Genomic DNA, 14,298 nt, shown 5'->3' with positions numbered 1-14,298 from the left:
TGGCTGCTTGTTAGCTATCTAGCGGTTGTGGTGACCATAAGGCAGTCAAAACAGTACAGGAATTTACGTTGTATCACTAAATGAGATGTGCATGTTGATAATAATGTAGAGAATATATTGAAAAATCGATGATTGAATAACTGCGAGTGATAATAATTGGATAAATGGCGGTGTTTGGAAATATATCGATAAAAATTTCATATTTATAATTGGATGGGAAAAAACAAATTAACAGACAAAAGCTCACGAGACTCTCAACGCAAGCACTACTTGTACCATTATCAAGTGAACGATATATCAAGCAGAAATTTAAGGCAAACTTTAATGTGGCGAGTTTTGTATCTACGTTATATAACCGCGAATAAATACGTACATTGCAACAGTGCGTTTCATTTTCCATTCGCACCCAGAGGCCAGAGGTCAACGAGACTGCACTTAGAAATTTGATTGTATAATTGCACGTTCGAATCTTCGACTCATTAATTTTCATTGATTAAGCATGATTGATTAATGATTAAGCATGAGTTGAAGATTCGTTACTTGCACTTCAGAAAATCAAGTTTCTCAATGCAGTCTCGTTGACCTCTGGCTCTGGGTGCGAATTGAAAAAGAAACGCAGTTGCTTCTCGTCTGACGTCATCGCAAGGATCGCTTCCTAGGTACTGTAGCAAGAACGCCCCCTCTGTCAATGAAGAAAAATAGACAAACAAAAAAATTCATTTAAGAAGACAGTTGACCTCCGAATTTAGGAAGAAGGAAGTTCTCTTTGCATTTTTCCAACTCCATATTCTCACGAAATGCCGCAACATCTCAGTCCGTAAAAATCCTTATCTGGAAGCTTCCTGTTTTGTATAACCCTAGTAATGACTGTTTGATTTGGCAATCAATATCAATTGTCCACTGCTGCATGGCAAGAGGTTCTGTATGATGTTCTCATCAATCGGTATTCCGATGACGATAATATTTCTGAGAGTTTTCGCCTATATACGACTTAGAAGACCGGTATACGACTTTGACTTTGATATTTGACTTGTTTGTCTCAAATCGTTTCAACGGACGCCACGGAACACTGCTTCAGATTTTGCAACTGTTGTGCACCTGCTTCATTATATTGCTGATAGCTTTTGTGTTGCCAGCTTTGGTCTTCTGGTACATAGAGGATAATTGGTCGTACTTGGAATCCATTTACTTTTGCTTCATGACAGACTACCATCGGACTTGGAGATCACGTACCCGGAGATGATCTTTAATAGGAAAACCGATCTCTGTACATGTTTCTTGCGAGTCTTTATATACTTTCCGGCACGACAGCAGAGTTGGTAATGATGGAGGTGCATTAATAAAAGCCTAATCTCACCATAGGATCTTTCCTTCTGCGCGAAGCAGATGACGTCACGTGGGAGTCCAGACTCAAGCACTTTCAAAGCCGAATTGAGTGAAATTCGCTCCTAATCAAAAATTGACAACAATAACAAATGGCTGCACACCAACGGCTCATTTTCAATTTTTTTGCAGATTTATTTATTGTAAGAAATTGTCAACAATCTTTGGCGTATGATATAAATAAATTAAGTAAGCGTCAAATAATACGTTTCAATGTGTTATACATATAGTGCTATTTTATAATTTGAGGACCAAGGCAAGATTAACTTTATGTTTGCTTACGTATTGCACGCCGAAAAATATGATCTCCTTTATTTAAAAGTGAAATAGAAATGAAGATTTTCGACATCTACCTCATCTTCATTCCAATAAGTGCATTTTATTGCACTGGCTCACTAGTCCCGAGGTTTGTTTTGGACTACCGTAGAAATATATAAATCACTAACAGTTTCTATGTCTGGTATATTAGGTATATTCAGTCTAAATTGTGATTAATTGCAATTATCTGTCTTGTGTCATAAACTGAATTTATACATCTAATTTATATCCATTATTTGACTTTATTAAGAAACGTGACTACCTTGGACAAATCTAAATTTGTGTTGTATCGTTTCCATAGGAAAAGGATTTCATTAATTCCAAAAAATCAACAAACAGAAAAAGACTTTGGAAAGGTAATTAAAAAGGACCATGTGTTACTGAACGATGAGTTGGTAACACACGATCCAAATCGACCTGAAGTTCTACAATTAATTTGGCTTCAAGAGACCACACGCAATTTGAGTTCATCTGAAGAAGAAGCTGAAGATGTTCCTAACTCCAGCGTGCAGGCGTCGCCTGGACTAGAAGCAGGAAGAAAGGTACACGAGAAAAAGCCTTCACCTCGCGAAGAGAAAGAAAATGCGGTCTCTGATGGCATCAAACACCCGCTTGCCGAGACAAGGTTCCAGTTTTTTCTCTATGATCATGAGGGGCGATTCGTTCAAAAATGGATAACATTGCAACAAATACAGGTAAATCTTTAGGAATGTGATCGTAGAATCAGTAAAAGGGTTACTATAATTTAATTAAAATGTTCAATTGGATGGATGTATAAAGCATCTCTTCCTTATGGGTTCGTCTGAGATGAATCGATAGTTTAACCATTATGCAATTGAACTTCAGCAAGGCCCAAATAAAAATTCATTCAGTGAAGTGGGAAATTCAATATGAAACATATTCATTTTGATTTTCATAGAGTTTCCATTTATATTTTTGAAAATCGGTTCCAGGACTTGCTCATCTCCCACCGCGTCCGGTTTGTGAGCGCCGACGACAACGAAGTTCCTAACGATGGCACAACAGCCACAGAGCCTCCCAGTCCCATGCTGGTGGCGGGGGCGGCGTGGGACTCTGCGGTCATCCAGAGGCCTGACGTCAACATTGACGGGGTTGTTAACACGGTCCACAAGGTGAGTAGCTCAATCTCAGTGTAATGAAACGTACGTGAGGTTTAGATTCCCACAAAATGACAGTTTAGTAGCAAAAAAATTAACATGAGGTTGAAACTTCCCAACAAAAGAAGTTGCATTCGATGGCTTTATTTGTGTTAATGTAAAATTTAATGCACTTTACTGATGGTTCCGTGAACTCGGAGTTAAAATTGGAGAGAATAGTATCTCAGTCGTGTAATTATAGCAACGAAGCCCATTACATTTAGTTTTTTGACAGAATTTATTTATTTGACTGTTCTTTGCAATAGGTCCCTGGACAAGAATTACATAGAAGATTTCATTGGCATTCGTATCGTAAATGTAAAAAATCGTAACATTTAAATTCTAGTTTTCACGCAGCAATTTCAAACTCAAACGAACTTTTTCTCAATCAGTTGCATGCATTTCCCCCACAAATTGGGTGTGCCATGAAAATATTTCATTCATTGATATTATTTTCAGGTGATGGCAGATGAGATGGCTAATAATGGAATCGTGGAGAGCACCACAACCATGGACGAGGGAGAGATAGCCACGTTATCCACTAACATCATCCAGCAGCTCATTCGAGAACAATTCGTTCAGTTCTTAGCCAACAATTCGATCGTGACTCCTTCAGGAAATAATCCCAAAAATGACTCGAATGCAAACTATTTTATTTCGAATCCAAGTATTAACGATGTCTTCCTTGATACTTCTCATTACGATTCATTTGATGTAAATTCTCTGTTCAATCAATCTTGGTTGCCTGTAACTGATGGGACCGCTTTAGAAAATGAAATCACTACACATGGAGTCATTTTAGAAAATGAAATCACTGAACGGGAAAATGAAGCGCATGATATTAATCTGGAGAGATCGGAACTCATTTTCGACACGGACACCGAAGAAAGTCCGAACAGCAATGGAGATGTTCTAGAAATTAATACAATTTTTTCGGTCAGCAATTCTACTAACGATAACATTAATTCGGATTCTATTGAAAGCATGCCCCTTTCAACTAACTTCACTAGTGATAACACAGATATTATGAATCAGCGATTTACGATCGTCACCTATTCTCATCCGTATTCAATGGCTTCTACGACAATTAGTGCAAATGATTTACAGGGTGCTACCGAGGGTAAAGTATTTGAAGCAACACGAAGTAGCGGCGAAAATTATTATGAAGAATCAACTGTATCCAGTTTTGCTCAGGTCTCAACTCAGACTCTCGAGTCGACTACAACTCAAAGGCCTGAGTCAATTTCTCTTCAGGCCAAGGAGCCAAACGAAAATGGCGATTTGGATGTTGGGGTCGATGATACAGGAGATTCGTCATCAGAATTGATTGATAACATTGAGGAGGGAACAAACTCGCATCCAAATTACCTGTATGATTACGACTACGATTCTCCCACCGTTCACTTCTCGAACGTCCTTCCACCGTCACAAATGGCGACTGATGCATTCGAAGATGGAATGGACTTCAAAGATGACTCTGAAAATTATGACTACTATAGTCAAAACATATACTTGGATGACGAAACTCAGGTAAATTTAGACCATAAATGTTTTTGAAATTGATCTGCACAATTCAGTAAAAAAATTGTTCTGGGCCGGGTATATATAAATAAAAATTTTTCCTTGTACTGTCCATCAGGACTATTACGAGCAGCAACATCACTCCAACCAATACAATGCGTCGAAGATGGCCATGCCTTCCAAGCTGGACTTTCCAGGCAAGGACGTGGCAGCCTCCTACCATCCGGTGGAGGTTCCCAGCGACATGACGCGCCCTTTGGGTTCAAGACCAAGTGCGAACTCGAACATTTCCCTCGCTTCCGTTGTCGTAACACCGGTCAGGGATAATTTTACAAGCTCTGGACCTGACGCTCTATCGGGTCAAGAAATGCTGACTCAACTCGGCGTCTCAGTGCCACCCAAAAGCAATATTTTACGACAAGCGCCATCTGGAAATCTCGGGCTTGAAGAAACCACCAAGAACCTTAGCCCCACCATAAGACAGTTCATCAATACAATGAACGACGTTTCATTCGATGTTGGTTATTTTTGAGTATATGATGGAACTTTTATGCCCTATTTTCTAGTGAAGTAAAAAATTAAAACTAGCCTTTCAAAATTTTCTCCCTTCAATCGTGTTATAAAATAAATTTAAACATACAATACCATTTTCTTCCCAAATCGGCTCCGATCAGCTTTTCGAATTTCCTCTCAGGTATACCGGCATGGCGCCCACTTACATCGGTCTCGGAATTTCGGGCTATCTCCTATGAACCTAATTTCCACGTTGTCGATGCTGCTGCTCGGGTCGAGAGGCAACACGTCCGCGGTGCTAGGGGACCTTCTACGAACGGATGATTTCCGTAACTTCAATCCTCACTTGCTGCTTAAAAATATCCGAGCCGAAATATTCAAGAACAACGTGAACAGCAACATCGTTTTCTCAAACCACATGTTTGTGGAATTAGTAGGTATCAGTGGCACCGCTTTAATGCAGTTTAGTTTAGATTAGAAAGTGAAACTAACATATTTCGTCTGAAACCGCGAAATTATCTTGATAACACTTGCAGTGTTTGGAGTTTGTCTTCTTTTATGTCTATAGACATAAGCTAGTCTGCCTAGTCATAGTTAGTTAGTTATGTGACACTGTTAGTCATAGGAACTTTTAACATAACGATGCTATAACTAGTTCTGTTGACAGTCCGGACTTGATAGGAGCTGTCATTTGCCAAATAATTTTTTAGTAAATTTATTGCTGTTACAGTGGAAGTACGATCAGCTGAATTAATAAATTTTGTTCGCAGCCTCGACAAAACAGTGTGCACAGCCTGGACTTCTTTCGACAAACCATAGATTATTTTTATGGAGCCACCATCGAGGAGGCGGACTGGTCAACCGTAGGCGCCAAGGCCCGAATGCGCGTCAACGAGGCGGTGGTGAACCAAACCGACGGCCGAGTCCTAACCCTCCTGGATGAGGATGCTAAAGTTGATATCCGTAGTCCCTTCAGTATCGTGTCGAGTTCACTTATGCAGGTAATGCATAAATACATTACTACTGTCGGCAAATTCTTTACTACCAGTTCATGCGTCAAATACTATTGTGAAAAATGTTTTACATTTGATATAATACAACTGCTACGTCAGTAACTCGTAAATTACGTAAAGAAGGGTTAGGCTGCAAATATATACCTCCCAAATTTTATGAATAATAAGTTCTATCGTTTGTACCTACAGTCTCCATGGTCAGTGCCGCTCCTAGAATCAGACTTGTTCGACATGAGTTTCATCAGATTCCCGTCAGCTGAGCGAAGACTCGTCAGAACGATTGGCATCAGCAAGAAAATGACGGTCAACGCTGGGTATTCTAGAGAGGAAGACGCCACAATTGCAGAGGTATGCACACCGCTCACAGTATGAAAAATAATGCTACAGCTTGCTGGTGTCACCTTGATTCTCCAGCCGTACTTGAACTAATGAACTTTGAAGTACTCTTCCATGGACCCCAACAGAGGGCGTGTATTATATGACGCTTTGGTTTTATCTGGGGTGTAGAAAATGTGAAGCTCGTTCATCAGTGCATATCGACGAATCTTGAAGACGATAATGAACAAATTAGGATAAGATTTAAATAAACACACAATTCCCCCCAAAAATAGCCGGATTGATTTTTTCATTTATAGTCTGAAAAAAAATGTATCTTTGAAGTGAAGAAAAGAGATGACTAACCCTGTTTTCTTTTGTATTTTGAAAATGTTGATATTTATAAAACCTATTCTATTTCGCAACTAAATGTATCAGATTCCTCTGTCGTTGCTGGGTGGAGAGCTCTCGATGATCCTCGTGCTGCCAGGAGAGCAGAAGAATTTCGTAGCAAACGGCCTGAAGCTCGTGAGTATTTTAAGTAAAAATATGTACTACGCTGCACATACCTGTAATATACGATAATTGATTCTACAATCCCATCAATTAGAACGCAAGACTCTTCAGTTCGATTTTTTTTAATTTCTGGGAATTAACCTAGAAGCTAATGTACTCATCACTTTAATTTTTATTCAGCTGATTTATATCAGGAACAGATTTTTACTCTATCCGGGTAAATGTTTCAGTGATAAATCCTCTAACGCACATATTGCATGGGAAAATTCTTCAATTTATTCCAGAATTGTCAAGATGGAATCGAGCAACATACATGCTAATCATTAAATTTTAAACTGCGAAAGCGTTGTAAAATTCTGAAAACAATTAAGCGTTTTTGTGCCATCCAAGATCGAGACCCGGCTGACGTCAGAGCGCTGGAGTTCGCTGTTGCGTGCGGTGCATCCACACACACTGACGGTACAGGTGCCGCTGTTCCGGCACCGCGCCTACACAGACGTCGCTCCTTTGCTCAAACTCATGAACCTACAAACTATCTTTGAGGTACAACTCATCTTTCTATTGTATTTTACTGGATGTGTGGAGTACATTTATTCACCGTGAAACTCAACTTAAATTTTAAGTTTCATCGTGGATTTGTCACAACGGAAATTCAACCTCTAATTTATATAATGATTTATTAAAGTTTCATTAATAGAAAATTTAAATTTTTACTACGACTGAACTTTCTCCACGATTCCTAGTAAATCACAAGCTCTTAGCATTTTTCTAAAATAAATAATAAGATTCAGATTTATTACTTCTGACATTTTGATTTGCGAAGTTTAAATTTATTCCTTTACCTAATTTTCGGATTCCATGGTCACGCATTTAAGCGAAGGTATTTGAGCTGAAGATATTTCGGTAGCTATATGTTGGAACTAAATTATTATAATAACTAGACTTTACATTAATTAAAAGTTTACTTCACTCAGGAGAAAGAAACCGACTACTCGGGCGTGAACTCCATCAAGTCCCTTCATTTGGCTGACGTAGTCCAACTTACGGAATTTCACTCATGTTTGCTGGAAAATTCATCATTCTCATTTAGAAGTGTTTTTTTACCACTAGCATCGACAGCTGAGGACCCCTATGATTCATCGTCTAATGTCACAAGCCGTTTCCAGTCAAGGTATTCAGAAAATCTGCAGGTGAAGGACGCGCGTGTCTCTCAATCGGATGAGTCAATTGGTCAAGAAAAGCGCGGGAAAAACGAGCCGCAATCTCCGTCATGGCGACTCTTGAAAGATTATCCTGGATTCGATTATCAAGAATTTAAACTGGGCCAGAGGAGACATAAAAAATTGGAGATCGCAGACACATTCGAAAATGAGAAATCCCATAAAATGAACACGGAAAAAAGAACGAATAATGATGTATTGAAGAAATCTGGGGGAATGAATGTCATTGGAGAGCTTACAGAAGGCCCACTAAAATACGAGTCCCTATTTGATGGCGCCGAAGGGGTACAAATTAAATTTGAAGCAAAACAAGAGAGTGTGAACCTAAAACAGAAACCTCGAAACTTGTCTAGTGATCAAGAACATGTGAAAGGAAGCAGTGTTCGTAATGTTTGGAAAAACGTTTCCGAGTCACGCCGGGCAGCTCAGAATCCTAAGAGGCGCAAGCGGCCACGAAATCAAAAAGGTCCGACTGTTGCCTTTGATCGAGCGTTCATGTACGCTATACGTCACAATCCTACAGGACTTATATTACACATTGGCAGATATTTGGATCCTATTTAACATGGGTCGTGTTAAGAAAACATAATATCACGCAATGATATTAACAGATGTACGTACTAATAGCATATTATTTTTGTAAATTTATCAATATATTGATGAAAACGTACCAAGTTGTTTCAATAATACATCTTTTGACGAACATCCATCGCTTTGTTGCGGCTATACTCGGTGTTATTAACAAAGCGATTCTCGACCTAGGGAATAGTTTACATATAACCCATTAATGTCTTATACACTTATACGCCCAATTTCATTTCTTTATTGGGTAGAAACATTATTTCCTATTTAACATTGCATCATTCCTTGCATAAACAAGGTAATCATCTTTCACATCACAGCTGGCGCTTTCCTATCATTCTAAACAATTAACACACTTTCTTCGAAAATATAATTTTTCATCCACCTAACTTTCTCCGCCCCATCATGATTTTCGACAGGGTTAACACTTTATGACAGTTTCGGAAGTTTTGCGGCACCGTTCTTTGCAGCAAACAAACCCGAGTTTCTGGATGCCTTCTGCAATGGCTTTAGCCTGGTCGGTGGTGAGAGGAACCTGAGGCCGTCGCGCGGGCCCTACGTTGATGCCGGTCAGTTGCGTCATCACGTGCTTTGCGCCGGAGACAGAGAAGTGGCCACCTATTCGCGAAAAGAATAAAGGAATTTAATCAGTACATTGGAAACTTAAATTTGAGCATAGAAAGCAATATTTTCAATTAAACGTTACTAAAAGAACAGGTTGAGCGTCTGTTGAGAAAAAATAATTGAATTTTTATCGGCAGCAAACAATTTAAAACTAAAATTATGCCACGGCTCCTGTATTAATGAATTCTAATGTTGCAGTATTTCCTACTCATAATTTGGCAACTTCCAAACTCACAAGTGTCGATAACAATCTTCCAAGGAACGTTGATCCTCGCTTGCAGGCACTCGATGAGTCCGTCTCGCTTTTCTTTTGGTATGCAACAGTCGCTGTCGGCAGGCAGTCCTGCCAGGCAAAATAACCTCCCGGCCTCCAACGGCATGAAGTTGAATACTCCGTTGATAGCGCCGGAGAAATTTAACTTCCTAGCTGTTGTGAGAGTCTGAAATATTAGCGACTGTCAAATAAATGTGATTTGGGGCAGATAAGTGAGTAAATTTAAATAGTGTGAACTTATAAATAAAATGATGAGTGCTAGCAAAGTAAAAGGTCATAAATCGTAGATAAAGCGAGCGCTGAACAAACATGCCGCAAAAAATGAACGTTTTTCTACTGTTTCGGCGAGTGGATGGTAAAACTGGAGGTAAAAATTAAAATGCCTTTTCGTGTAATCATACAGCGCCCACAAAACATAGTGTAAACATCTCAATATTGCTTATTTCCATTCCGAAATATAATTATTTAGAATTTATATATAGTTTATTATACATATTCCGTTTACTTGAATCTTAACTAACTACACATTGTATTCTGCGTTACGGAGGTTTCTGCGTAATAGGATCACAATTAACTTTTTGTTATTAATTAATGTTTTGAAAACTATTTCTCGTATCAGAAGTAAATTTTTGGTCAGATCTAGTGTGCAGAAGTTATGAGTTTTAGTTAAGCATCGCAACGTCGACTATTTTCGATCAGATATAGTGCACTGAAGTTATGAGTTTTAGTTAAGCATCGCAATGTCGACTGTTTTTGATCAGATCCGGTGTACTGAAGCTATGACTTTTAGTTAAGCATCGCAACGTCGACTATTTTTGATCAGATTTGGTGTACTGAAGTTATGAGTTTTAGTTAAGCATCGCAACGTCGACTATTTTTGATCAGATTTGGTGCACTGAAGTTAGGAGCTTTAGTTAAGCATCGCAACGTCGACTATTTTTGATCAGATTTGGTGCACTGAAGTTATGAGTTTTAGTTAAGCATCGCAACGTCGACTATTTTTGATCAGATCTGGTGCACTGAAGTTATAAGTTTTAGTCAAGAATCGCAACGTCGACTATTTTTGATCAGATCTGGTGTACAGAAGTTATGACTTTTAGTCAAGCATCGCAACGTCGACTACCTCATCGAAGCCCGGCAAGATGTTCATGACACCGTTGACAGCGAACTGGCATCGCTTGCCCTCCCCTTCGACGTCAAGGCTTGTGAATTTCATACCCACCAGCGTGGGGATTGAGGCTGCCCCAACCTCTAGGAACTCGTCCATGGGTACTGGTATGAAGATAAATTTGATTTTTGAATAAATGTTTCTTTTGTATTTAATCGTTCTATTAAATATCGTAAAGAAGCCGAGTCTTGCTTGAAACAAGATGTAGTTGGAAATTTGGATTCGGTGTATACCAATAAAGTTCTAATTCATAACTAAAAATATCTATAGCACAAGTAAATCAACCATCATACATGAACCTTCCAAAGATTTATTCTTGTACGATACGCACAATTAACTGAAGTCTTGAGGGGATAATGGTAATAAAGGAAGGGGGTGTTTGGAGCAGCAGAGGCCACGTCACGACAGTAGTCGACGAGCTGCGCCACCGTAGCAGGTCTGTCGTAGACCGGCGGCAGCAGGGCGATCCCTGACACTCCGAGGGACTCCGCGTGACGTGCCTGCGCGACAAAGATGCAATTCTCATTGTTGTTTAACTTGAATTAAAATGTGTTAGTTGCTAGGCGATTATAATCTATGCATATGGGAACAGAATCTTTGAGGTTATTCTTGCCCAAAATGACGTATATATTTGTTTCTTTTTACCCTTTTTAAAGAGTATAATCGTTACGGTAATGATCCGTCCGTTATCTCTTGCTGCTGAAACTTTGTAAGTTCGTATGAATAACACTTTATTCGCTAGTACTCCATCGCAGTTGTCAGCTAACGGGTTACAATAATCAAATTTAACGTAAATATTAGGAAATAAATATCTCAAATGTAAGCTTAATTCGGTTGATTCTTCCTGGCTAAAATGAAGAGCAGCTCACCAATATTTGCGCATCCTTGATGCTCGCACCCCCCACTTGCACGACGATGCAGCCGACCATGTCCGAACATTTAGCCCAGGCTTCGGCTACCTCCATGCGCTCGTCTGACGTCATGGAGTAGCCTTCGCCAAGACAACCGTTCACTGTCCATAAAAAAAAAATTAGGAAAGTTATAGTGAATTATTATTTCGACGGGCCTCTATAGCTGCATGATGAAAATTGAAATGACGAATAATACTCCCAGTGAAAAGCCAGCAGCTGCCCGTTTAAAAATATAATAAAACAAAAAGCTTCTATATTTCTATGTAAAAATTAAAAAAAATTGCAATTAAATAACATAATATGGCTGTAGCAAGTAGGAAATTATAGTATTTTATTTTCATTTATTCAATAACAATCCACAATATCTAATACCAATAATATAAAAAGAGGAGTTAAAAAATGATAGCAATTTAAAAGAGATTTGAATTAATGAACCAAACCAAACGCCTAAAATAAAAACGATACTCACCAAAGACTCCTTTTACGCCTCCATCATGGAGTAGCTGTGCGTAGTGGCTGATGAGAGACGTGTTCAGCGATCTGTACAGCAAAGTTAATGTATGGTCACTACGAATAATAAATGAATAATTATTAATCAGATTACCATGAATATGACGTTTCCCATGAACCTAGTTTTTAACTGTGGTCTATCTTAGCTTTGGCATCGATCCAGATCTAATTTTTACAATTAAAAAAAATCATCGCATAATAATAAGTTTTCGGTTATGCTCAATCAAGCCCTGTTCATAAAAATTGAACCATATCTATGTTTACACTGATTGTTTAATTTCATTCGTTATCAGTAGACAAATAAGTTCGACATTACTCACCCATCCTCATTAAAGGGTGCGAATGTTGGTGCCATCATTCCTTGGAATTCGAATTTCTTCTTTATTAGAGTCATTGTGATTTTTTCTACAAACTCCAAAAACTGTAGATTATTTATTTCGTTGCATACAAAACTGTATTCGTGATAAATATTAGTTCGGCTGCTTCGGCAGCGTATTTAAATTTAAATTTGATAAGCACTTGGACTTGAATGCTTCGGAGTTCAGTCAACGACGGCGAAGTACCGTTTGACAATATGATTTTCGTCAGAGGAGACTCAGGAGATGGCCCGAATTGATCATAAATTAGTCGCTTATTTGAATTGTTCGGGTTATTAACTAATACTAAAGAACTACGTTTGGCTAAATCTCAAACTCCATAACCTGTTTAGGAATTAAAATGGATTTCCATCATTACAGTCGTATTGGAATGCAATGTTGGTCATAAAACGGTAAACTTAAACTTATGTCCTTTCAATTCAATACACCGTTACGTGACGCAAGACAAAGAGCTTCTTTGAAATTCTAATTTATAACTCACCGAAATTACTCCAATTTAGTATATGCATGGAAATGCGAAACAGCTGAATTATAGCTATCATAACATTACAGTTTTGAAGCACACATAGCCTCACCGAAAGCTAGACACAAAAACACTAAACGTCATCCCACCTCTCTCAGAGCTGAGGCGCAACTGACTGCCTGTCTGGCGCTGGCCTGCCTCTTGAATAAATTACGACACGCGCGGACACGGTACAGTTGGCCGTTTTGAGAGGCGCTCCTACGTGCCAAAACTCGAGGCCACGTCAGTTTTAACGAGTCATGGGGCAAGTCCATAGATAAACGTTTGATATTTTTTGTGAACGTTGAATTTGGAATTTCATTTAGGATTTTGAAATTAACAAATGAGAAAGCTTTTAGTTTTGATTAAATAAAACTGCATGATGTTCAACAAAATAGATGACAAGATTGCGCGGACTGCTGGAAACAGTCATAGGAACAAAAAATATTAATAATAAAATGCCTGCATGATCATGAAAAGAAGTCGAAATAAATTAAACACTAATCGAAAAGAACAGTATACTGATAACACAAATCACATCATTTACCCATAAAAAGTGTTCAAATCTAAATGCTCGCTATAACCATGGTAAATTACGACAAACTACTGCAATTTTACAGCTTTAGGACAATGTTTTGATGGCGTACTTAAAGTCGATCAGGAAGATCAAGGTCGGTTTTACTTGGTAAACATCCATCGCACTGAAGCTAGACGAGGAAAAAAACATTATGGCCCTTGAAAATATCTTTGCTGATAAGAAAAACCATCAAGTCACTACACGACATGCTCGCCATTGATTCATTTACTATCTTGCTTGCAAATCCATGGTTCAGTATCAACAATAAAAAGAAAATAATAAAAATTTTTTGTCTTTTTACAACGATCCGAGAGTGAAAAATTTTTATTAAGATGAATAAGTTAGCTTAATAATGTAATACTTGTAAACCAAGCAGAAAATTCCCCTCTCTAAATGTAAAAGACAATATCAAATCGCAAGGAATCCAGGCCACGATTCCTCAAATCTTGGCAGGGAATCTACATGGGGTCGCCTAATACAATACACTTGACAGTGTATTGTATTATATGTATTGTATTATTGTTGTATATGGATTGTATTATATATATATTGTATATTTTAACAGTATATTGTATTGTCACCTTTTCAACTTAACCATTCACCGACAGGAAATCCTGACGCTCACACCCTTAATTTTCAATTGAAGAAATCAACGGCCTTAATAAGATCATCGTGATTTAGAATAAAATTCACAAGCAGTTATTTAGGCGTAAAATATTTGTGTGCAAGATAACATAATTTTAAGTCGTTTTAAAACTTTTAAATTGTTGTTGAATGTACTGTATTCTAAAATCATCGATAAATATAAAAATATAAC

At 38.3% G+C, this 14,298-nt stretch overlaps 2 protein-coding genes across 4 annotated transcripts; one reads left to right on the top strand and one right to left on the bottom strand.

Annotated features, from left to right (window-relative positions):
• Positions 1-1,513: 1,513 nt before the first annotated feature.
• Positions 1,514-8,620, top strand: LOC108678931. The gene is made up of 11 exons (XM_018167424.2): positions 1,514-1,789; positions 2,003-2,396; positions 2,655-2,834; positions 3,318-4,388; positions 4,498-4,896; positions 5,074-5,325; positions 5,663-5,893; positions 6,095-6,253; positions 6,659-6,748; positions 7,127-7,279; positions 7,711-8,620. Exons 1-11 carry the CDS (start codon positions 1,716-1,718, stop codon positions 8,518-8,520), a joined length of 3,813 nt encoding a protein of 1,270 aa, XP_018022913.1. The 5' UTR covers positions 1,514-1,715; the 3' UTR covers positions 8,521-8,620.
• LOC108678932 (N-acetylneuraminate lyase) lies at positions 7,680-13,027 on the bottom strand. Of its 3 annotated transcripts, none has more exons than XM_047884013.1 (8): positions 13,015-13,027; positions 12,346-12,726; positions 11,985-12,055; positions 11,474-11,616; positions 10,936-11,104; positions 10,560-10,708; positions 9,398-9,602; positions 7,680-9,156 (listed from the first exon to the last, which is right to left on the bottom strand). In XM_047884013.1, exons 2-8 carry the CDS (start codon positions 12,417-12,419, stop codon positions 8,960-8,962), a joined length of 1,008 nt encoding a protein of 335 aa, XP_047739969.1. In that variant the 5' UTR covers positions 12,420-12,726; positions 13,015-13,027; the 3' UTR covers positions 7,680-8,959. The 3 variants fall into 3 exon arrangements, with proteins under 3 accessions (XP_047739969.1, XP_047739966.1, XP_018022915.1); XM_047884010.1 differs by lacking the exon at positions 13,015-13,027 and adding an exon at positions 12,978-13,004; XM_018167426.2 differs by lacking the exon at positions 13,015-13,027 and having other exon boundaries at positions 12,346-12,961.
• Between the last annotated feature and the right edge of the window lie 1,271 nt (positions 13,028-14,298).

Source organism: Hyalella azteca, unplaced genomic scaffold, assembly GCF_000764305.2.
Source record: "Hyalella azteca isolate HAZT.00-mixed unplaced genomic scaffold, Hazt_2.0.2 contig1796, whole genome shotgun sequence".
Lineage (NCBI taxonomy): Eukaryota > Metazoa > Arthropoda > Malacostraca > Amphipoda > Hyalellidae > Hyalella > Hyalella azteca.
This window is presented reverse-complemented; position numbering and strand designations above follow the sequence as displayed.

Excerpts from the sequence above, each read along its gene's own strand:
- LOC108678931 (XM_018167424.2), top strand. The coding sequence starts at position 1,716 with ATGAAGATTTTCGACATCTACCTCATCTTCATTCCAATAAGTGCATTT. Across the intron at positions 2,835-3,317 it reads TTGTTAACACGGTCCACAAG|GTGATGGCAGATGAGATGGC; the intron begins GTGAGTAGCTCA and ends TATTATTTTCAG. Across the intron at positions 5,326-5,662 it reads ACCACATGTTTGTGGAATTA|CCTCGACAAAACAGTGTGCA; the intron begins GTAGGTATCAGT and ends TTTTGTTCGCAG.
- LOC108678932 (XM_047884013.1), bottom strand. The coding sequence starts at position 12,419 with ATGACTCTAATAAAGAAGAAATTCGAATTCCAAGGAATGATGGCACCA. Across the intron at positions 11,105-11,473 it reads TCAAGGATGCGCAAATATTG|GCACGTCACGCGGAGTCCCT; the intron begins GTGAGCTGCTCT and ends TTTGTCGCGCAG. Across the intron at positions 9,157-9,397 it reads GAAGATTGTTATCGACACTT|GTGGCCACTTCTCTGTCTCC; the intron begins GTGAGTTTGGAA and ends TTTCGCGAATAG.